This window comes from Lactuca virosa, chromosome 9 (genome assembly GCF_052849685.1).
Source record: "Lactuca virosa cultivar CGN04683 chromosome 9, Lactuca_virosa_CGN04683_v6, whole genome shotgun sequence".
Taxonomy (NCBI): Eukaryota; Viridiplantae; Streptophyta; class Magnoliopsida; order Asterales; family Asteraceae; genus Lactuca; species Lactuca virosa.
The window spans coordinates 231,425-256,028 of record NC_136434.1 but is presented as its reverse complement, the minus strand read 5'-3'; the positions used below and the strand labels follow the sequence as shown (position 1 = coordinate 256,028).

Sequence of the window (24,604 nt, the reverse complement as noted above, 5' to 3'; positions counted from 1 at the left end):
AATGTTAAGGGTCCACCACAAATAAGACAACGATGTTTAGTCTTCTAGACAATCAGTGGTTTGGTTATGTTTTTAAAGACAATGTGTGGTTTGGTAATGTACTTTATAGACAATTTGTTATTTGGTTATGTTTGTTGAAGACAATGGTTACTAATGTACTTTAAAGACAATGTGCTATTGTCTTTATGTGTTGTTATCCTTGTTGTGATTGTAATATTAGTGTAAGGTGCAATGATGGTATGGCATTGGGATGGTGATGTGGTGACAATGAGGGAGGTGGTAGTATGGCAGTGGGATGGTGGTGTGGTGACAGCGAGGAGGTTGGTGATATGGCAATGGGATGGTGGTGTGGTGGTAGTAAGGTAAGTGCATTTTAAGGATTGAATTGTTTAGTCATTAAAGTGGTTTTAGTCATGGTGTGGTGTGGGGTTAAGTTGGTTCGAAAGACACAGATGTGATGGTGGTGTAGTGGTAGTCATGGTGGTGGTGTTAGATGTAGCCCAAAAGTGTTTCATTAAGACATTTTTAGTTTAAGGGTAATTTAGTCTTTTCCAGGTTTTTTTAGCATTTCGGTAGTGGTTGCAGCAACAAGTGGTGGTGATACTGTGATGGTGGTTGTAGCAGTGAGTGGTGGGTGGAGGTGGATTGATGTTATGGTGGTGATGCTAGTTAGTATTTATATAATCATAAGGGCAAAATGATCAATAAAAAATCTAACATCTACTAACTTAACACTAACGGTATGGGGAACTTGATTGTTACGACTTGTAAACCAGAGGAGCCCTCACCGTTATTTTTTCAATACTTGGACTATAAGTGTGAATTGGGCACAACCATGTACGGGTTGATTTCTTTGATCTCGCCTAAGAAAATGAAGGGGGTGGGGAAGGGATGATGACTGACAGAAGGAGTAGAAAGGAGGGGATCAGGTGGTCATCAGAGAGGTTGATTTCTTTGATTATCACCGGAGAAAACAAAGTATGATGTGGGGAGGGGATGACAGCTGACCTAGGTTGGAGAAGACAAACGGGGTGGAAGAGAAGGGATCAGGTATAAACTCTTGATAATTTTATAGTGATAAAAATAGAAAATATAGAATAAAAAAGGGTAATATAGACAATTTATGTATGTTAGAGACAAGAGTTTAAAAGAAAAGTTAGTGACCAAATACACAAATTACCCCAAAACCATAGGGACCATTCGTGTAATTTACTTTTTAATTTATAAAATTATGGTTTAAGTTGTAATTTATTAAAGTAGTTTTATTCATAATCAAAAACAACCGGCACGAAAACAAATCACAAGAACCAAAACACTTGCCAAAACATAAAAATGACTTGCCCCATAATCATAAAGAATGATAAAATTTACTCAGTTACTTGTAGTACACACCTTGTGACAAAAAATTACTTACCTCAGCTGCAACATCATAAGCACTCTCCACACATTTACCTAAAGCCACCCCAGACACATAGTTGCCACCAATAAACATACCTTGAAATCCACCATTGCTCAGAGCAGCTTTTGCAGAATCTAGAATGTCATAATGACTAATCAGAAACTGCGGGATTGCTCGAGGCCACACCCGCACTCCCAAAGTCAATGCATCTCCCGCATCACGCCTTATCAGCATCTTCCGTAGGTCACGGTCAACCGCATCCACAATTTGGCCCTCCGTCTGATCATCAAGTTATAATTTATAAATAAATCCATGTTTTAAAAAAAAAACAAACTTGAGTCTTACCTTTGATAGGATTTCAGGATTTGTAGCCCCTCCTATGTAGTTCAAGAGCAAAACCCTTCCAGGTGGCGCTCGGTTAGGGAAAAGAGATGAACTGTAGATCGTGCCTGAACAATCAAAAATATTAACATATATATATATATATATATATATATATATAGAGAGAGAGAGAGAGAGAGAGAGAGAGAAAAGTCACCTAAAGTTTCCACCCCTTGACTTCGCGGATGCAACTGCCCAAAACCCTTGAGTTGACCATCAATTAAACGGTCAGCACGAATTGCATCTTTTGGATATGAAACAGATACAGCTGCAACCGGAGGATAATAAAACTTTGACAATTCATCTGCTGCACCCAACTGAAATAATAATAAAATTTCACATTCAAAAACTGTTTGAGCATACCACCATTATTCTTCAACATACCGAAAGAGGACGCAACAAGTCACTCGCCACGTAGGAAGGAACAGTCATCACAATGGTTTTAGTCCGCAAACTTTGAAATCCGTTTGGGGTTTCATATGTCAAGTTATAACCTCCACTCTCCAATTTTGAAATACTCGTGAGCTTCCAAGACAATTTCACTCTGCTACCCAACCTAATAAAAATTTGTGAAATCATCAAACAATCTGGAAACATATTCACATGGAATTAAAAATCATTAAAATTACCTGGATGAGATTGCTTTAGGCAACATTGCTTGTCCTTTCCTAAAAGATCCAACAGTTTGGCCCTTTGGTTTGGGTAACCTCCTGTCCACATATTCAAGCATCTTTATAAAAATATAAAAGATCCAACAGAAGAGTTTGGGGTTAAGAATATTACGGGTCCCGCGGAGGCTTTTCAGTATTATTTCTGTCCCGAATTGCCTTGAAGGCTCCACCAACAATGCTACCCCCGTTTTGCTCGAGGTTCCAGACCTTTCCAAATGCTGCTTTCATACTAAGTTTTGAGGGATCGCCAGCATAAACACCTGAGCAAAATGGTTCTATCAACCGTTCGAAAACTTCATCTCCAAGATTACGTCTAACAAACTCCTCAACCGATTCTTCACGGCCCTGTTACAACTTAGAATGTGATGTCATGATATGATTATGATGTAGAATGTAAAAGGGAGGAATGGAATGGAATGGATTATGGAGTACAAACTGGGGGTGAAGGACGGAATCCAAGAGCACCAAAACCGGCTCTGACTTTTCCAGGAAAGCTCATGAGGTCAAAGAAAGGGATGTCGGCTGGCTTGGACGGAACTGGTTTCAATTCACCCCCCCATAATACAAACCGCGGTGCAGTTGGGTCACCTAACACCAGATCATCCTTCAACCCGCTATCCACCTGAAACATGCATATCACTATGAATTAACACCATAACTCACGAATTTTATCTGCATCTCTCTCTCTCTCTCTCTCTCTCTCTCTCTCTCTCTCTCTATATATATATATATATATATATATATATATATATATATATATATATATATATATCACACACACACACTCTAATCATACATGCAGGCCAAACGAGAGGCAAAGAAAGTGGTGGCTGAACTTTAACATAATCCAGAATAGGGACATAAGAAATGTAAGATATATTAAGGATGACAACAACCCAGTTCTAGTGAAAGATGACAATATTAGAGGAAATGGGGTACTAGTGAATGTGGACGAGCGGACTTACAATAAGTGTTTCTTTACAAAGATTAAAAGTGAGGAAGTGAAGAGGTTTAAGGAGGATGGGGAAGGACAGTGTCATATGTGGTTGATGCACCTCTTTGACTCTATCTTAAAGACAACCAAGATGTCTCAGAAGATAAGTATCTAGTACTATGATAACAATATATAAGAACAAAGGAGATAAGGAAATAAATACAAGATAAGAAAGACACGGGAGATCTCCCAAAGTCGAAAGACTCAAACTAAATTCTTCATAATCATGAAACAATCCAAAGGTCCTACTTATAATGTTCTGACAAAACAATACTTGCAAAAATTAAAAACATAACAAAACAAAATGATAACCAATTAACCATTAAGGAAATGGTAATCTTAATCTTAAATAATAATAAAAGACATCTCCGACTTATTTGCGACGCTGATAACTTGACCAAAACGAGCGAACATATCATTACTTCCCTCCCAAACAAGCACCTTGTCCTAGTCCTTAAGGTGGAATTCCGGAAACTGCTGTCGTCTTCATGGTGTGTGGCGGGGTTGAAGTCTGTATGATGATACTCACGGCCCATGTAAAGGAACCATTAAGGTAATTGATAAATCCACTTTGGAATTTGGAAATCAGTGGAAAATAAATAAAAGTGACTGACCAAAGAGACCCTGCAATGATTCCATAGGGTAAAGGATCCACAGAAGCCTTAAGTGAGGATATATGAGGGAGGTACGATTCCAGAGGGTAAAGGATCCGTAGAAGCCTCAAGTGAGTGAGGATATATGAGGTACTTGGCTTCCTGCTAATGCCTTGATGGGAACTAAAAAGTCTGGATATGAAGAATTTAATCTCTAAAAATCGCATCCACTCTTGTCCATCTTAATCAAGCACCTCGATAGCAAAAATGTTATCACACAACCCGTTATCCAACTTAGGTGCAGTCAAGAACCAACCGTGGTAGTAGAGAAGATCTACCACTTGCTTCTGATATTTATGAGGACGAGAGAGCTGATAATTTTAAAGGTAATTATTCGGATCATCATGGGTTAAATTGGTCATTACCCATTAAGCAACATGCACGACCAAGCTCACTTAACAAGTTAACATGAGGAACACAGCCAATGAGTGGCATAGCAGCTTGACAAGTCCAATTATTACAAGGCAACAATCCTACCAATGAACAAGAAACAACATTGTCTCAACCACTTGAAGGCTTTCTTTTCTATAAAAATCCTCAAGATTTAATTCAAGGTCCACTGGTAGTGACCTCATTGATCGATTAGATATTAGATAACTTGAAAGAGATCTACTAGCACGTCTTGCAAATGCACCGCAAGGCCCGTCATCTAGTTTAATTAGTGATGCCATCATAGTTGTGAACTCATGACTCAAAAATGTAAATTTTCTACTCGTGACTCAACTTGTAAGAGCCACGGTATTACAATATATATATATATATATATATATATATATATATATATATATATATACACATATAAAGACATAATATTTTGGGAAATTATATATATGAGTAGTAACTGGAATGTACCAAAGCTGGAAGTGTTGGGCTTGAATATAAATATCGAGAAGTGATGGGTTTAAATATAAAATATAGAAACGCCAATTTGACTTCAAAGCTTGGATATCCTATGAAAAATTTTAAGGTTTTCTAAAGAAGTTGTTGAGAAAGCTGACAAGCCAACTGGAAACACACTTTTAAATGGAAATAGTTTGAAGGTGAGGGAGAGAGATGCCAACTAAGGGGCTGAATATATAGGGATGCTTAGTCGAATATAGTTAGAGGTTGTTTCTTTTCTAGAATTAATAAAATGTATGAATAGGAATAAATGACGATTATACCCTCTTTTATAAAATTTATGTTTAAAATAAAATAACTTATCAATTTAATAATAGTCAAATATATGATTATAAAAAATAAAAAATAAATAAATAAATAAAAAATAAAAAAAACACTATAGATATACTTGATTGTTAAAATAATGAATTATGTCTTCACGGTTCTATTTTAAAGTATTTAAATAATAAATGGTTTCATATTTAAAAATAATACAAAATAAAGGCATAATCTCATATCTATTATTGTTATCTGGAAAATGAAGATCTAAATCTATAAAGTATTCATATCTTCACTTTAGCATATTAAGTCATGATTTATATATTAAGTAAAAAAGAAACATTTATATATCTGAATCTATTAAGTTTGGTTCATGTTAAATCCATTGTCAAAAAGAAACGGCCACTAAGCAATGAGAAGCTAGAGGTACAGGGGAGATTTTGGATGCTATACGCCATTTCTAACCACCTTGAGGACAAGGTTTTAGATAAGGGTAATGTGGGAAATCAGCAAAATAAAAGAGCATCTTCTTAGTGCAGGGGTAATTTAGATATTTTACCTTGTTTTAGTTTGTTACACGCAGTACTTATAGGAGGTACAGGGGGTGAGAGAAGGGATCTTTTGTAAAAATCTGGTAATTCTACCATTGGGAGAGGCTAGGCTCTTGAATCCCTAGCAAATCATTAGGGTTACCTTGTTCATTTTGGTGTATTTTGAGTATTAATAGGTACATTGAAGCTTTTATTGATTTGTTCCTGTTTTTCTGATTTCAACTTATTAGTCAGTTTATAGCATAGAATGTTAATATGATTTACCAGAGGAAAGTAACAAATGCAAAGGGCAGAGAAGTTGTCTAAGTTGAAGGAGTGATTGTGCTAGCTAAACTTGGAAAACCAAGTTCTCATATCAAAGATGTCCTCGAGGAATCTGTGAAGACAGAATTAAACTAGACTAGCCAGCATTTCCCAATCCTTCCTTCTGAAGTATGGTAACTCAAGACTCAGAAACGGTGAATAACTATAGCTGTTTCTATAGAAGAGAGAAAACATATAACCATAGAATGAGGAGATATTGTAAAATCATAAATGTGAAACAATAGAATCTAAGAAATAGGCCGTGGAATGTAACAGATCCAAATCTGAACCACAAACATAGGACTTGAGTAAAAGGAAATTTGACCAAATGTATTGAGGTTTTCTCCTCCATGGTGCAAGAGATAAATTCAGATATACCTAGTCATAGCGGGAAGAGTCATATGCTCCCTTTGAAAACGAGGTCCAGACTTTTTTTTTATCTCGACCACGGTATTCTCCAAAGATATAAGGAATATGAATATGATTACTAACTTAAAATCAACACTCTTCAAGATTTGTGTTGCTTGTTACAAAGTTTATCCCTAAGAATTTTATAATGAAAGGAAATCACGACATACCACCATGGTGAGCATAGCATCAGATGGCTGGAAGCTGTTAGGACCTTCTTCCCAGAGATACCCATCCCTTTCAACCGTTGAGATATTGCCCCCGACTCTGTCTCGTGCCTCGGTGACAATCAGATCCGGAGAGACAGCAGCGTGTTTGGTCGCTAGGGCCTGCGCAATGCAAAGGCCGCTAATGCCGGCGCCCACAATGACACAGTCCAGCAATGACTGGGAGTTGGACTCATTTGAAATAGGAGGAGGAGTAATTGGGGAATCCTTGGCAATTGAGCAGCGGAACCTCCACCTGTTGCATTTGCGATGCGCCGGAGCATAGGTGATGAGGTTCCTAGGATTCTTTGACGTCAACGACCCTCCAGAAACAGGTAGCGGAAGGGACGACCAACTACGGGAACCAACGTCTGTGAGAGATGTCATCTTATCTGCTTCTCTTCTAAATCTGTAATTTCATTCTCCGGGTTTACAAGTCCTGCCGATTTTGCCAAAAAAATAAATAAATAATTACGTATTTTTATTTCCAGTGATTTACATGTTTTAACTTTTTCACTTTTAATTTTATTTAATTTAGAGTAAATTACAAAAATCGTCCTTGTGTTTATGTGAAAATCAAGAATTGGATCCTTAAAAAGTTGTTGATTTCATCCCATGGTTTCAATTTGTTTTGATTCAATCCTCATCATTGGGGTCGTTTATTTTTTTGTTAAATAAACATTAAGTTACTAATTTACCCTTAACTTATATTGGTTATTTTAAAGTTGGTATGATATGCTCTCCATCTTCGATCATTTGGTGACCCACCCAGTCTCCCTCTTCTTCCCATCCATACCCTTTTCTAGGAACCTCATCGCAGCAACACGTCCAGTCTGTTGACCTCCCATCACTTTCCCAAATAGGGAAAAGGGGGAAAAGACTAATGTGTCCTTCCAAAGTCCATGGAAAACGAGAGCAGAGAGTTGTAACACCTATTTTAGCTAAATGGTTCATTTATGTTTTTGGTTCAATTAAAGATGTAAAATCATGGATTTTAAGATGATCACGACATGATTATGAAGGAGGCCTCACGACATGACCATCGATGCAGAAGCGCGCACTCATATTTGTGGGTCACGACGTGACAAGTAAGTGGTCACGACGTGACGGCTATCTAGGGGTTAACCTGTAACATCCGGTTTCGAGAAGTTTCTTATTTCAGGATTGTGGACAATAAATGGATCAAGTAAAGGCTTTGGGCTTCAAGGGAATAGGGTTTAGAATCTATTGGATGTTGATAATATTGGTTATGTGATCTAAGCCTTGGTTTTGTGTTTTGGAGTCAAAGGAGAAAGTGGGAAAAGTGATGTTTCAGGCTTCCTTTATGAATAATGATTTTTAGTTCGGCATGTGTTAAGCCAAAATTAACTCAATAGAAGTGTAGGTCTTGTCAATACCTTTTCGTGGATATAACGATCGCCGAAAACGAGGTTGAAACGAAGAAGTTATGATTGTTTGAAGCTGAAATGGATTTGGGCGAAAACCGTCACCACGGAGTGGTGAGACAGAACCGCGAGGTGGTAGTCACCACTGAATGGTGAGACAAAACCACGAGGTGGTGGCCACCACGGAGTGGTGAGTAAGGACCACGAGGTGGTGCTCACCACGGAGTGGTGAGTCGGGACCACGAGGTGGTGATCTGTCGGCCCAAGCCCATGATTTTAGGGTTTTCAACGTATTTAAGCTTAATGTTCCGCATTTTTTGGCATTTTAACAACCTCCACCACCTCTAAGACCCCTTAGGAGAAACCCTAACCTCCACCTTCAAGATTTGAGCCCCTTATCTCTCCTCTTTTGGATGTTTTTTATGATATTTTGATTAAGCACAAAGATTTAAGGAAGTTCTTTTGGTTGCAAGGAATGATGTTTCAAGCTTGGATCCATCAAAGACACAACATTTATAGACTATTGTAAGTATAAAGTTCCAGTCTTGCTATTTAATTCTTTAGATCTCTTCATATGTGGTTTTTTGCACTTTTGGTCCATTTTATGAGTGATCATGGAGTTGAGTGGACTCCAACACCTTTTGATCAGTTTGGAATGTTTCTTGGACCTCATGGACTAGGAAAGTTATGATCTTTTGCCTCCCATTTTAGCCATGCAAGTTATCTTGGTCCTTTAGGTCATTTTGGTGCAATGAAGTTTAGATCTTGAAGGATTGTGGCGTTATTATGGATAAAGTTAGAAACTTTATCCATCTAGACATCTTGTTGATTCAGATCTGTAAGTGGAAGACTTGGACTTATTTGATTAATTTGAGAAAGATGCATTTTTGGATCCCTGTAAGACTTAAAGTCTAGGTCTTGGTGGTTTGGACCATCTTAATGGATAAAGTTGGAAACTTTATCCATTATGAAGTCATTAGGAATCAGATCTGATGTTTTAGCTTTGGTCCTTATGAATTAAGCTCTTTTTTGAAGAAAAGCCTTTCAGACTGAGGACCACGACGTGGCCAAAGAAGGACACAACGTGGTGGCGGGACTTATCGTGTTTGTTTTGTTTGGACATACCACGGCGTGGTAGCAGATTTTGATCGGGATTGAATTGAGTGGCCACGGCATGACCATGGGTTGGCCATGACATGGGTGTCAACTGGATTGACTGTAACACTCTAAATTTTCAAACAAATTTTTCATTTTTAAAATCACATAAAACCCAATATCACATTTCTCAAAAACCACAATGTATAAGTTGCCAAAACACAAGTCAACAATTATTTGATAATATCCCAGAATCCTCAAAAACATAAACTCCAACTGGTGTGTACAATCGAGTCGACGCCTTCCCGCGATCCTGAGAAGTACCTGAAACACATATCACACAACACTGTAAGCACAAACCTTAGTGAGTTCCCCAAATGATCGCGTGCAAATATTTAGCCTCTCATGGCTATATCTTGATAAGGACCCTCCGGTCAATATGTCTCAGTGAAGACCCTCCGGTCTCACAACTCTGTTCGGACCCTCTGGTCCTAACTCATCAAGGCACAACAATAGTATATAGCACATATCATAAAGACAAATACAGAATATCAAATAACTCAGTATAAGCATATAAGACCCTCTGGTCACACAATATCACCACTCAGGTAAGTAAAATGAGAAGACTCACCTCGTAAGTAAGCAAGTAGGTCTCGCACTCGATGATCAGTCTAGACTCCGCCTACATATCATAATCATCCCTAATTAACACTTAATAATAACAACCCTAAAATGTTAGGCTACCCCTTTTCTAACTCTCGGAAATGGTGAAAGACCATTTTACCCCTCAATGGTCTCCATAACTCATGTCTTGACCAAACCCTAAAAGTCAACGAAAGTCAACACTCGAGTCAACAGTTCATGTTGACCCGAACTTGTCGAGTGAATCTATGCGACTCGTCGAGTCCCTCCTGTTCTCAGAAAATCGGAAAAACTCCAACTCAACTCGCCGAGTTGTCTCATCAACCAGTCGAGTTTGCACGTGTCTAGACTATAGGGGAAAACCCTAACCGATTCGTCGAGTTGGCTCATGGACTCATCGAGTCCCTCTAGTCCATTTCTCATTCAGACGTTTCTAAGCAGAACTAAAGTCCCAAACTCTAGATCTAGCCTCCCAAGGCCGAAATACCATGTAAAGCTGCAAGCTTTACGTCCATGCATGGCACCTAGGGCTCAAAATGCCAAAACAAAGCTCTATAGAAGGTTTAATGTTTGGAACTTGGCTAATAGCTTGATAAAGCTTGGATCTTTATGCTCAAGGGACCTCATACATTCCAGATCTGGAGTTTCAACTTCATGTCATGCTCAAATGACTAAAAGGCTCCAAAGGAATATGGAAATGGCCACAAACTTCCTAAAGAAGAGATCTAACCAAACAATGATCAAAGTGATAGCTTTTTACCTCCACTTAGCAACTAGTACTGAAGGAACACTGGATCGAAGGCCTTCTTCTTGTTCCAAGCCTTTTGCTCTTCTATCTCCTTCCAAGAATGCACCAAATCACACACTTTTAGCCTCTCTCTCTCTCTCACACAGATGATACCAGCTCGTTTAGGGTTTCTCTCAGGGTGCTCAAGTGATAAGGGAGGCAAAATGAAGGGCTTAAGGTCCTTTAAATAGGGCACAAACCCTGAAAATTAGGGTTTTCACACTCAGCACCTACTCTTCGAGCAGGGGTCCACCGACTCGTCGAGTGGACTCTAAAAATCACGCGACATCTCCATCTCTACTCGGCGAGTTAGGGCCTCCAACTCGTTGAGGCCCTAACAAAATGAATATAATATAATTAAATATTATACCTGGGAGTCGGGATGTTACATTGACTTTGACCGTTAGACTTTTTGACCAATTGACTTTTGGTCAACCTTGGGTAGCATGGAGTATTTGACTAAGGTCTGGTACCAGTTTAGCTTTAGGAAGCTTGGGTTGGCTGATCTGTTTCTAAGGTGGCTATAAGCTTCTGTTGACTAGTTCAGGTGAGGCTCCTCACTATACTTGTGGGTCGAAGGCAACAATGTCGTCCCACTAGGATTTGTATATGCTAGATGTCTTTGTGACTATTGCATGGTATGATTGATGTTATGTGATTATAGGTGTTGCATGTGTTGGGTTTTGAGCATTCTAACACTCCTATGGTGTACATGCAACCCTATAAACCTTGGATCTATGTTTTCTCTATTATACATGCAAATATTAACTATTCCAAGGTTTCATCCTAACTAGCATATTATGAAGCACCTATACTACAAAGTTCTAGTTAGATGACATACCTTTTGATGTAGCTTGGTGTCTTCAATCTTTAAGAGCTTAGCCCCAATAGTGTGGAAGCCTCAAATGGAATCACAAATCACCAAAACACCTTGGAAGAACTTGAGAGAATATGTATGCACACTAAAATCGGCCCACTCTTATTTTCACACACTTGTGCCAATTTTGTGAGCCAAGGACCCTTTTATATATTATGGAGGATTAGGGTTACATCCATGTAAACCCTAATACCCATGACCTTTCATTTACATAGGATCCATGGGTTAAAAGCTCCATGGACCATCCATGAAAGCTTAGCCCAACCTAAATGAACTTGGCCCATTCCATATATATAAGAGTCCATATTTAATTAGTTCTTTTTGGTCACTTAATTAATTCTAAATTAATTCTTGATCAATACTAATTAAATAATATGATTCCATATTAATATATTAGAACTTATAATATATTAATATAAATCATAAATATACTATTCTCAAAAGACTATCCATATAAATTGTGTCGGTGAAGTGCAACCCAAATGGACCATGCCGGGTCGGGTCAAGTACATACCAAATATAGTTATGGACTTAGACATTAATCCAACAACATGATCGAGTTGAAATAAACCTCAGGGCAGGGCCCACTATTGCGTTCGGGTTGAAATAAACCTCAGGGCAGGGCCCACTATTGTTTTGTGAAAAACACTAATCTGGATTGTTTTGTGAAAAACATTTAGATCAAACTTTTAAAACTAATAAAATAATCATATCATTTTATCTTTTACTAAATTTGACCTAATTCAACTCATATAACAAATGATTCAAATTTTACAAATAATTTGTTTTTCACAAAACAAGTAATTATTTTAAAATTTGACAAACGTCATGTTTTTCACAAAACAATAGTGGGCCCTGTCCTGAGGTTTATTTCAACCCGAACGCAATAGTGGGCCCTGCCCTGAGGTTTATTCCAACCCGATCATGTTGTTGGATTAATGTCTAAGTCCATAACTATATTTGGTATGTACTTGACCCGACCCGGCATGGTCCATTTGGGTTGCACTTCACCGGCACAATTTATATGGATAGTCTTTTGAGAATAGTATATTTATGATTTATATTAATATATTATAAGTTCTAATATATTAATATGGAATCATATTATTTAATTAGTATTGATCAAGAATTAATTTAGAATTAATTAAGTGACCAAAAAGAACTAATTAAATATGGACTCTTATATATATATATGGAATGGGCCAAGTTCATTTAGGTTGGGCTAAGCTTTCATGGATGGTCCATGGAGCTTTTAACCCATAGATCCTATGTAAATGAAAGGTCATCGGTATTAGGGTTTACATGGATGTAACCCTAATCCTCCATAATATATAAAGGGGTCCTTGGCTCACAAAATTGGCACAAGTGTGTGAAAATAAGAGTGGGCCGATTTTAGTGTGCATACATATTCTCTCAAGTTCTTCCAAGGTGTTTTGGTGATTTGTGATTCCATTTGAGGCTTCCACACTATTAGGGCTAAGCTCTTAAAGCTTGAAGACATCAAGCTACATCAAAAGGTATGTCATCTAACTAGAACTTTGTAGTATAGGTGCTTCATAATATGCTAGTTAGGATGAAACCTTGGAATAGTTAATATTTGCATGTATAATAGAGAAAACATAGATCCAAGGTTTATAGGGTTGCATGTACACCATAGGAGTGTTAGAATGCTCAAAACCCAACATGGATGTGGATGATTAAGTTTGGAGTTGTATTTGGGGAGTTGACATTATCATCCCGAGCTACTTGTGAGGTGGGTTGTACTTACTATACTAACAGGGTCGAAGGCACCAATGCCGGCCCTTTTCAGATTTGTATCCGGGTTTATTGCATGATGATATGTTAGTGACCTGTTAAGTCGGTATCCTGGTATATAGGATGATGCTATGTTAGTGACCGGTTAGGTCGGTATCCTGGTTATAGGATGATACTATGTTATTGATATGTTAGATCTGTATGACTATCTGTACATGCTAGCTACCATATGATATTTATGTGCACATGATTGTTTGTTTGGGGGTGGGTTGAGGCGGACATGCTTTGTGTTGTAGGCCAACATAACCAGGGCGTTCCGGATAGACTGCAGTCCAGTAGGGCACATCAGTCAGGCCGAAGGCCTGGAGAACGGTCCAGACAGGCTGAAGGCCCGGGTGGGCAGACCATACATGCTGAAGGTTTTGAGAGTGGGCCAGATAGACTGCAGGCCCAATGAGGGCAATCCAGTCATTCTGTAGACTCTATATGCATGTTGTTTATTTGCTATGATATGATTATGATTGTATGGCATTGGTATTTTGGGAGAACTCACCAAGCTTCGGGCTTAGAATTGTTGGTTATGTTTCAGGTACTGCTGATGATCGCGGGAAGGCGAAGGCATGATCGTGCACCTCCTTATGTTTTTATGATTTGATTTTGGGATATGACATGAAACCATTTTGAAAACAAATTTGTAATAATTATTGGTTTTTGAATGATCTAAAAAGTTTTAAATTGGCATGATTTTTATAGGTGTTACAACTTGGTATCAGAGCCTTGGTTTGAGTGAATTGGAGGAACACTCGTGTGAATCTAGTCTCAAACCAAGGAAAATATTTTCAAAATGATTTTCAAATGGTTTTCAAAATACTAAAGGAGGATGCAGAGTGTACGATCAGCCGGAGCCAGTAAGTAGACCCCAAAATACCATACAGTTATTTGATATTGTGATATGTTAGAACAACATGCTAGTGACAGACTAGGGATCTTCAGGAATTGCATGATAGAATTGCCTAATTATATGATGCCTTAGTTTCTATAGGGTTCTCTTGTTGAGATGATTTATGACTCTTTCGCGTGTGAATTGACTATTGAGTGGATACGCTAAGTCACATACTACATGGTTTAAAGGATCTTAGGCTGAGAGGTTTGTTATTGTTGCGCAGCTCTCGTTTGAGTCCAACCATTGTGAGATTGTCAAAGTCAACTTCACAGGCCTCCACGTCGTGGCCACCCATAGGCCACGTTGTGGGCACTCCAAGACCAAAACAGTCAAACATCAGTCAAATCCCACGTCATGGCCACCATTGCCACGTCGTGGCATCTTCCAAAGGAAAAGGTCGCAGAAACATCAGTCGTCATGCCATGGAAATTGATAGTCATGTCGTGGGCACTGGACATCTACAACTTAATGGATTAACTTGTTATACCTCAACCCCAACAGCTATAACAATCAGATCTGAATCCCCACAAGGTCTTGATAGATAAAGTTTCCAACTTTATCCATTATGACATTCTATTAAGTCAATATCTTCAATTCCAAGTTCTTAATGACAACACCAAGGAATGGGTTCGCTCAATAACCCATGCAAGCCAACTTTCCAACCAACCCCATGTCCATAAGCTATCAAAACACTCAAAGGTTCTTGAGTTCACTCAAACTACAAGAACAAGATGAATTGGGGCTAAAAAACTCATAAAATGACCTAGAACTAGATCTAGAGAACTAAAGATCAAGGTAGATACTTTATACCTCCAAAGATGCAGAAATGAGATGTAGATGACAGATCTAAGCTGGAACCACACTCACAAGCAACACCAAAAGCTCCTTCTTCTTCCAACCTTCACAAAAATGGATTTCAAGCTCTCAAATCACAAAAGGGAGTTAGGGTTTGGATGGGGGTTCATTTTCAGAGGGTGGAGGCTGCCAAATGAAGCAACCCTAGGAGTTAGTTTTCTTAAATAGGGCACCAACCCCGAGATTAGGGTTGTAGGCCCAAGATGGCTGTCATGTCGTGGCCAAGCACAAATGCGCGTTCTTCATTAAATGAGTGTCACTTTGTGACACTCCAATGCCACGTCGTGGCCAGGCCAAATTAAAACAAAATAATAATTTAAGACTTGAAGATTAATACATGGGACACGGATGTTACAATTCTCCCTCATTATAATCAGACTTCGTCCTCGAAGTCCTCAACTGCGAATATATCAGGGTAATGCTCGTGGATCTCCTCCTCGGGATCCCAAGTCCACTTCAGGCCCTTCCGGTGCTGCCATTAAACCTTGACCAGACTCACTACCTTGTTCCGCAAGACCTTCGTTTTTCTATCGGTAATCGCTATCGGTCGTTCAACATAATTCAAGTGTTCATCCACCTGTATATCATCCAAGGGTACTACAACGGTCTCGCCTGCCACACACTTCTGCAACTGGGATACATGGAAGGTGTTATGAATCTGACTAAGCTTTCATGGCAAGTCCAAATGGTAAGCTACATTTCCCACCCTAGATGTCACTCGAAAAGGACCAATAAACATGGGAACCAACTTGCCCCGCTTTTTGAATCGGATGACACCTTTCCAAGGCGACACCTTCAGAAGTACCATATCCCCGACCTGAAACTCCAACTCATATCAGTGTCGGTCGGCGTAGCTCTTCTGGTGACTCTGGGATGTCTGAAGTCTCTGCTTAACCTTCTGAATAAGCTACGTCATCTTGAGCACTATCTTTGTGCTCCCCATGACCCTATGGCCAAGCTCTCCCCAATAAAACGGGGTCTTGTACTTCCTCCCATATAGGAGCTCAAAGGGTGGCATACCAATGCTGGTGTGATAGTTCTTGTTATATGAAAACTCAACCAAAGGGAGGTAGGAGTCCCAACTCCTACCGAAGTCCGGGACACAATATCTCAGCATATCCTCGAGCGTCTAGATGGTCCGCTCACTCTGTCCGTCGGTCTGTGGATGGTAGGCGGTACTAAGTTGTAAATGGGTATCCAACTCCTCGTGGAACCTCTTCCAAAATCTGGAAGAAAAACAAACATCCCAGTCTGAAACAATCGAAGTAGGCACCCTATGGCGAGAAATCACCTTGTGGACATAAATGACGGCTAACTTTTCAGCCGACGAGCTATCCTAGATGGCCAGAATGTGAGCACTCTTGGTCAACCGATCAACAACAAGCCATATAGCGTCCAATCCCTTTGCAATCCTAGGAAAATTCATGATGAAATCCATGGTGATCTGCTCCCATTTCCACAATGGAACCTCGAATGGTTATAATTTGTCGTGAGGGCGCTGATGCTCAGCCTCAACCTTCCGACAGGTCAGACATTGCTCCACGAACCAAGCTATATTCCTCTTCATACAAGGCCACCAATAATTATGTCTTAGATCATGATACATCTTTGTCGCACTCGGGCGGATAAAGAATCTCAACTTGTGTGCCTCATCCAATAAAATATTCCGGGTCCCGCCCAAATAAGGAACCCAAATCCTACCATGAAGTGTCAGCAATCCTCGACTAATATAATCAAAAGCTGACATATGACCAATCAACCGCTCACTCTTCCGATTCTCCACCTTAATGGTCTCCATCTGAGCAACCTTGGTCATCTCCAATACTGGAGCCACTACTGTCATCCTCAGATATACATCCCGAATCAGAGTACTAACCACCCTGCAACTCAGTGTGTCTGCTACCACGTTGGCCTTCCCCGGATGGTAAAAAATCTCATAGTCGTAGTTCTTCACCACTTCAAGCCATCTTTGTTGCCTCATATTTAAATTGGGCCGATCCATTAGATACCTTAGACTCTTGTGGTTCGTGTAAATAGTACACTAGACTTCATACAGATAATGACGCCAAATCTTAAGAGCAAAGACTACTACCCCCAATTTCAGATCATGAGTAGGATACTTCGTCTCATGAGGATTCAACTGCCTTGAAGCATAAGCGATCACGTGCCCTCTCTGCATCATTATTGCGCCCAAGCCCATGATAGATGCGTCACAGTATACAACAAAATCCTCAACTCCCTCATGAAGGGTAAGCACCGACACCTCACAAAGCTTCTGTCTAAGAGTCTCAAATGTTGCATGTTGCTCAAGCCCCCAACAGAAAGTGGCATCATTCCTAGTCATTCTAGTGAGAGGAACTGCAATCTTGGAGAAGTCTCAAATGAATCTACGATGATACCCTGCCAGCCTGAGGAAACTTTGAATCTCAGGTGGAGACTTCGGAACTTCCCACCGCATAACCAACTCAATCTTGGCTGGGCCAACCAATATGCCGTCCTGGTTGTCAAGGTGCCCCAAGAACTGGACCTCGGGCATCCATAACTCACACTTGGAGAACTTGGCATACAACTATCCGTCCTAAGAACCCCAAAAAGCTCTCGTAGATGCTCCTCATGTTGCTCCTTGGTCTTGGAATAGATCAAAATATCATCGATGAAAACAATCACTAAACGATCCAGCATGGGCCTACACACCCGGTTCATGAGATCCATGACCGTTATCGGTGCGTTGATAAGCCCGAAAGTGTAACGCCCGTAGATCCGGGCTAGTCATTATAGAGACAATAAGTGTTGAAAATGACTTTTTGGTAGAAGATTATTTAGAATGAATAATCATAATAAAAGTTGTAGTGTATGATACAAGGATTCCGTACATATTAAGAACTCTGAAATCCGAGTTATAACGAAGAAGTTATGGCACGCCGAAGTTTCACGACACAACCAGCGCGCCACAGCGTAACGTAAATAGTGAATTCACGATAGAGCGACTTTTAGCATTAGCAATCTAAACGAAAGTCGTAGAATACATTAAACCGAGGGTGTGCATAAAAAGAACGCCCAAATCTGACTTCGTATGAAGAAGTTATGATTTTTCGAAGTTTCGGCTTAGCGGTATGCAGCCTGGAGTTCGAATATTAGATCAAGCGGTTTTTAGCCGACACAACCTAAACGCGAATCGAAGATCTCGTTAATAGAAGCGTAACGATAAAAAGACAGACGAAAACGGCATCGGATGAAGAAGTTATGGATTTTTAACGGACTAATCCTGTCCCGACCTGTTAAAAATATAACTTTAAAAATAGATTCAAAATTAGCCAACGGAGTCTAAATGAAAGTTGTAGATTACGGTCCCGCCTACGCGTGGATATAAAGAACGTCGAAAACGGAGCTCTTATGCCAAAGTTACGAATTTTAGAAGTTGAGCATGCGATTTGCGAAGCTGATGCGAGATGTGCTGACGTGACGCGATCCCAGCCGTCGCTTGTTGCCTACACCTCGCTCCGGATGGGCGACACCTGTCTTCGCATACGCTCAGCGTAGCGTGTACGCCTCGTGTACGTAGTTCGATACGCCCAACGAACTCCCTCTCCGCGGACCAGAGCAAGTCATGTCGCCCCAGCCCATTTCCGACGCGTGTCTCGTACGAAGTCACCTTACGCCCGACGTATCCAAGGACTACGCCTAGTGTAGTTCGAGGTTTCGCCCTATAAAAGGGCTGCGAGGGCAGCCGGTTTCCACACCCTAAATCCTTCTCTCTCTCTCTCTCACTACTTTCTCTCTCTAGCTTCCCTAACCCCCCCCCCCCCTAAAGTCTAGGTAAACCCCTAGCACCCGAAGGAAGCCCTGAGGCTCCCGAAGCTCCGAGAAAAGAGCCTTTTGGCTCGGGAAGGCTGCTCCAGCGAAGCCCGGTTTTCGAGAAAGTCCGCTGTAAGTGAGCTACGCCTAACCTATCTTTAGTATAGCTTATGTCCTAATATAATAATGTTATTAGGACCTTATAATGACTATTTGGGCTATTATTATGAGTTATATAAGTGTCGTTATAATATCTTTTTAACCACTCGCGGTACGGGGAATCTGGTTTGGAGGGCCGCTTGGGTTGCTGGATTCAGAAGTTCTTTATGCCAAAATGATCCTGCCCTCCGGTGTTCCATGTCTGGCCCCTGTCTGTACTAGTGATAATGAATGTAAGTTCTGTTTATGCTTATGTTTCTATATTGACGATGACATCCCAATGTTTTAAAATGAATAAAAATACATTTATTCGAAAATGCTTTGATAACGTATTTATCATGTTTTTCTGGGAATAAATTCCGCAACATTTTTATTAAAAGAGGTACTCTGATTTTTATAAAGCATAAACAAAACCGGTCTTTTCTAGCCGTGAAAATGGGGATGTCACAGTTGGTATCGGAGCATTAGTTTAAGCGAACTAGGAATATGGATTTATTTCTAGACTTAAACTTAGAATGCTAAGTGATGATCGTGAGGAGTGTGTCTAATAAATTTAGGTAATACACCTGAATAGACACAAGCACTAGCTTATTTAGGAAAATGCCTAACATGCTTTTATGTGCTAAATGATTTATGATATGCATTATATGATCGGATCTATGGTCTGTTGTCGACCGGATCTGGAAACTTTATGTGTTCAGACTTCGAAACGTTTAATTACGGTATTAGAACTGGCATGTAACTTTTCGGAGTGATAGGGAAATTTACACGTCGATCGTAAATAAAATCTTTCCTATCTTAATTCTCTTCATTACACACCGAACGTCTGAATTGGTGTATAGATCGAAATGGCAAGAATCTGAAGTGGAGTCGGGAACTGATGAGAATATTGCGCTATAGATTGATAGATTCCAAACAGAAAAACAATATTTAATCAAGTAAAGAACACAGGAATGGATCAAATGGTGTCGAATGATTAATAACTCACACCTCAGAAGAGCTCGATGAAGAACTTCGACTGTAGAGGTGTGTTAGGGTTACAATGCAAATTAATTAATGAGAACGATCACTTCAAAGCTATACATGCATGCACAATATGTATGCTAACCCTAATGGTAATCCACGGTTGGACAGGCCCAACCCGGGTAAACAAAATGGACTAATAACCGAGCCCAAAGACGCAACACCTAGACCCAACAATCTCCCCCTTTGCGTCAATAGAGGCGAGAGACTACTTCGGCTGAGTGACTTTGGTCTTCTTTACAACCTTGAATAGCCTAGGGATGATGGCAAGAAGTGTTTGTCGAAACAAAATATACCATCGAAGCATATCAGTAAACAGCTTTTTATCGGCTTCACTGTTCTGATTACACCTATGAATGATCTCCAAAATATGCTCCAAACAGGCGGTGGAGAATAGGTGTTTGTCAATCAGAGCGAACAGGCATTTTTGACCTTCGCCCCTCATGAACATGACAGTGTGAAACTTGGGATCAATTTTTCCCTTAATCATCGTATTCACATCGCCTGCCCTTCCTATTAGCTTCATAGTGGTCTTCTTATGAATACCTGAAGCAATCTCCTGATCCATCTTCGCGACTTCATGAATATAGCATACGAGCATTCGCTTGATGTGATCGATAATAGGCTAATACTCCTGTTGATTGGTTATCAAAATGTTATTCAGAAGTATCCAATCATGAGGATTCAGGTTTGGCAGGTCAGCAAGGGAAATCATATGAACCAAGCTATCAGATCCTCGGGTCACTTTGAATTTGATGTTGATGAATTTCCCTACCGAATTGGGTTTCAACACCTTGACCGTTGTGATTTTCTGAGTGCTCCAGGTCAGGTATTGTGGCTGAGCAAACTCAAGATAATACTCGAGCAAATCCCGATCAACCTTCGGGTCTGGGGAAGGAATGCCAGCCGTTGACTCAAACCAGTGAAAAATAAATGCCTTTTGGGTGATCGGCATGTCAAACTGTAAGTCCTTGGAGTTCTCAAGCCCGAACGAAAGAACCGGTTCGAGCCAATGAGTGCTCGGTGCATTGATTACTTCTCTTAGAAGCGATTCCATATTCCATTCAGGAAACATGGACTTCTTTTGCTCTAGCAATTCGTTCGCTTTCAACTCCTTGTCAAGAAGTTCCTTCTCTCTCTGAATCTTCTCCCGAATCTCTTGGTCAGTGGGCTTAACTTTCAGACTTTCATTTTTAGAAGCATTCCCTTCTGTATCATCGTCGTCGTCATTTTCATCCACATCATCGTCTCCAATTTTCTTCTTTCTCTTGTCCTTCATACTGCTTGAAGCTTCATTATCCTTCGGCTCAGTAGTGACTTTCGGTTTGGGAGGTGGATGAGTTTGGCCCTTGCCCTGAGTAACCTTATCTCCCCCTTGTTTCGGAGGGACACCAGACTCCGGAACACCTTTAATCCTGCGCAAAACATCCAAAGCAGGTCTCAGCTTTTCAGCCAAGTGGCGTCGAATTGAGATGGTGAGAATGGAGTCATGCGCATCCAGTAAGTGTAGGAGAATAGAGTGGACATCACCAACCGAACTCTTAATTATTTCTCGCTCGGTTTTCAAATATGCAATCTCCTGGTTGGCTGTCTTGAGCTTGAGATTCTGAATTTTAAGCTGTGAAGTGCGCTTATCCAACTCATCCATAGTTTTGTTTTCAACAGCCAACTCAACTTCAAGTTAAGTGAGCCGAGCATCAACCTTAGTATGAAGATCTTGGTTAGCAACCTGAATGGATTGGCGAACTGCTTCGAGATGTTTCTTTTCGGCTGCCAGTGAACGCGTAAGATGATCAACCGAAGCGTTCACTGTTTCAACATTCTTCTTGGCCGCAGCTTGCAGAGAATCCAGAAATATCCGTGCATCAGAAATTAGTTTTTCAACATTTGCGGTCGCCTGCTTGCAATCCTTGGTAGAAGCTTCAACTGCAAGCGAAGCTTTCTGACAAGCGGAGGTGGAGGCTTCAATCGCTTTAGCAGCACTGGAGATAGAATTGTCATGCTCCTTGACAACGGATTCGAACAGTGCTTTAAGTGCCACTTCAGAGTATAAACTGGCAGAAGAAGAAGAGAGCAACCGGTCAAGCTTGTCATTCATTGCCTTGAGATGCTTCTTAGACACAGGAGCGTCATCATCGTCATCACTCTGTACTCGATACGGACTGAAGTAAGTGGAGTCAAATTCCATGTCGTCACCGGCAAGAACAGGATCAGATTCATGTGATGGAGGTGGGGATAAAGGTGTTGAGGTAACAGGAGGATCAGAACCGAAATTTGATGCCCCCGTATCAGATACGTTGACACGAACAGTAGGTTCGGTTGGATGAGTGGTTATGGTAGTAACTGTAGTGAAAAGTGGGGTTGGAATTGGGATGGAGGTTGCAGTTGTAGATGAGATAGGTGGAGGACAAGGAGAAATAGTAATAGGAACCGAATGTGGAGGAGGGGAGTTTCGGTTGCTATCATTAATGGGTGAGGGTGGATGCGAATTACCTCGAGGTGGACTCTCGGTTTCAGTAGAATCGTCGTCAGTTGACTCATTTTCAGGCTGGCCGTTAGAAGGAACATACTCAGGGTCACTGGTAGATGGGGAAGGAGACTTCGGTCTGCGAGCTTGGTTTTTGGTCTTGCATTTCTTTGGAGCAGTAGGCTCTGCTTGCTCTGTCTTGCGTTTCTTAGGGGTAGAAACTTTGGATGATTGCCCGACCTTTTCCCCTTTGTTATCAGACTTCTTTCCTCGTTTAGTTGGCTTGTCTGCAACGTCCAACGAGCTTTGCATCTCGGGAGTGAGTTGGCGTGGACCCGAAGGAGGCAACTTCCTGTAATCAGCCATGACTTTACTTTCACTGGAGACACATCGGCTCATTGATTCAGGAATAGAACCGATGTACATGAACTTCGTTGGGTCAGTCACAATGATTTTGACTATGTGAAAAGTTGTAATAGAAGACCGCAGAGCACCTTCCATGACAGGAATCTGAAAGGTCTGAATAGCTCTGTTAGTGACCAAAGTCCAAAAACGACCACAGGAAATTTCAGAATGTTTGGTTGATGAGTTGAGACTCTGCACCAGTTGTGCCCAAAGAAGTGACCCGTAATCCAAATTGATGCCGTTATAGAGACCATAAAGAATGGTCATGAATCCTTTACTAGCTCCATCCGAACCTGCAACACGTTCTGCTAACCCCTTGTAGAGAAGGGTAAGAAGACCATTCCATTGAGGTGGCAAATAGGACTTCTTGAACTTCGTCACCGTCGTTAGAACATCTGTATATCCCATGTCATAAAGCATCGAAAACAACTGAGTCGTTGTTATGAAATCCGGTGAGATGACAGAAGCATCTGTAGCAAGCCCTAACAACGAACAAAATCGTGCCTTGGAAACAGAGGTCTTTTGATTAAAGATATCGAAGAAGATGCGTTCCTTGAGTTTGTCGTAAGAAGCGGTGAAATAGACCTGTGACAATAGTGACATTGGAACTGATTCAACTTGAGTGAGAGCAATCACCAAGGGAGAATACTTGAGACACTCTACAACATGAAGCATGTACGAATCATAAAGAAAAGGGTCCAGTTGGATGATTAGGTTCTGATTGGGTTTTATTTTGAGCAAAGATGATGACACTGTTTGATCTTGGAAAGAGGATGATTCCGCCATTATTGCAGTGAAGAAGAAGAAGATGAACAGTAAAGAAATCGCCGATGGGTGCTTGAGAGAGAGAAGATTTGGTAAAGTAGCCCAAGAGGTATGAGAAAACCTTTTATACCGTCGCTAGGAGAGAGAAAAATCCGTTGTGATGATGATTTGATCTCTGAAGCGTCGCTAGGAAAAGCGGGATTTGACAGGTTGGTTTTCCTAGATATACATCAGCAGGCGTGATAGTAGGTGCCGTTTCAAATTTACGCACCTTTCCAACATTATCCTGTGTTTAAATTTTGAACCGTTTCAAATTCTTGCTGACTTGTCCGTATTTGATTTTTATTATTAAAATAAAGCAACACCACCATAAAGAGACTCATCCTTTCGCGTCATACTAAGAAACCTACGCTCCATATTAAAGTGAACAACCATTGCAGTTAGAGCCAAAAGCACAAATCTGGAAAAGTGCCATTAGTATCACAAACAAGAATTTAGAAAATCATAAAGATCTTCGTGCTAGAGTGTGTCAATGAAAAGGAAATAAAGCAAAATATTTGTGGAATTTAAGTGATGTCGTATTTAGACACGAAACTGTGGATCCCGGGCACAAATCTCTTCCTTCTAAGTCAAGAGAGACTGAGAAGTGTCTGTGTGGTTTCCCGTGAATTACGATCAAATGTTTGTAAAGAAACATTGAAAGGCATCTTTTCAATTATAGGCTTTAGTGGGCAGTTTACCTTCAACCGAACATCGATACTTAAAATAAGACCGAAAGTTGGATGAAGTAATTTTGAGACCGATGTGGCCTGTTAAACAAGTAGGTTGGATAAAATATTCAGTAACTGGATAGATGTAAGAAATCTCAAAAAAAAAAAAATTAAAACTGGATCTTATGGGAAGAAACGTCCTGGTGTTAGACAGTTT

The 24,604-nt window shown here is 40.4% G+C and overlaps 1 protein-coding gene across 1 annotated transcript; it reads right to left on the bottom strand.

Annotated features, from left to right (window-relative positions):
* Positions 1–1,316: 1,316 nt before the first annotated feature.
* On the bottom strand, positions 1,317–7,160 carry LOC145137410 (Flavin containing amine oxidoreductase family). The gene is made up of 8 exons (XM_079071534.1): positions 6,689–7,160; positions 2,888–3,073; positions 2,564–2,796; positions 2,410–2,490; positions 2,165–2,336; positions 1,938–2,097; positions 1,745–1,848; positions 1,317–1,678 (listed from the first exon to the last, which is right to left on the bottom strand). The coding sequence occupies exons 1-8, from the start codon at positions 7,109–7,111 to the stop codon at positions 1,376–1,378; spliced, it is 1,662 nt and encodes a 553-aa protein (XP_078927660.1). The 5' UTR covers positions 7,112–7,160; the 3' UTR covers positions 1,317–1,375.
* Positions 7,161–24,604: the final 17,444 nt, after the last annotated feature.

Coding starts and splice junctions, on each gene's coding strand:
- LOC145137410 (XM_079071534.1), bottom strand. CDS start 7,111: ATGACATCTCTCACAGACGTTGGTTCCCGTAGTTGGTCGTCCCTTCCG. Junction 2,797..2,887: donor GATTCCGTCCTTCACCCCCA/GTTTGTACTCCA, acceptor AAGTTGTAACAG/GGCCGTGAAGAATCGGTTGA. Junction 2,337..2,409: donor CCTAAAGCAATCTCATCCAG/GTAATTTTAATG, acceptor AATTTTTATTAG/GTTGGGTAGCAGAGTGAAAT.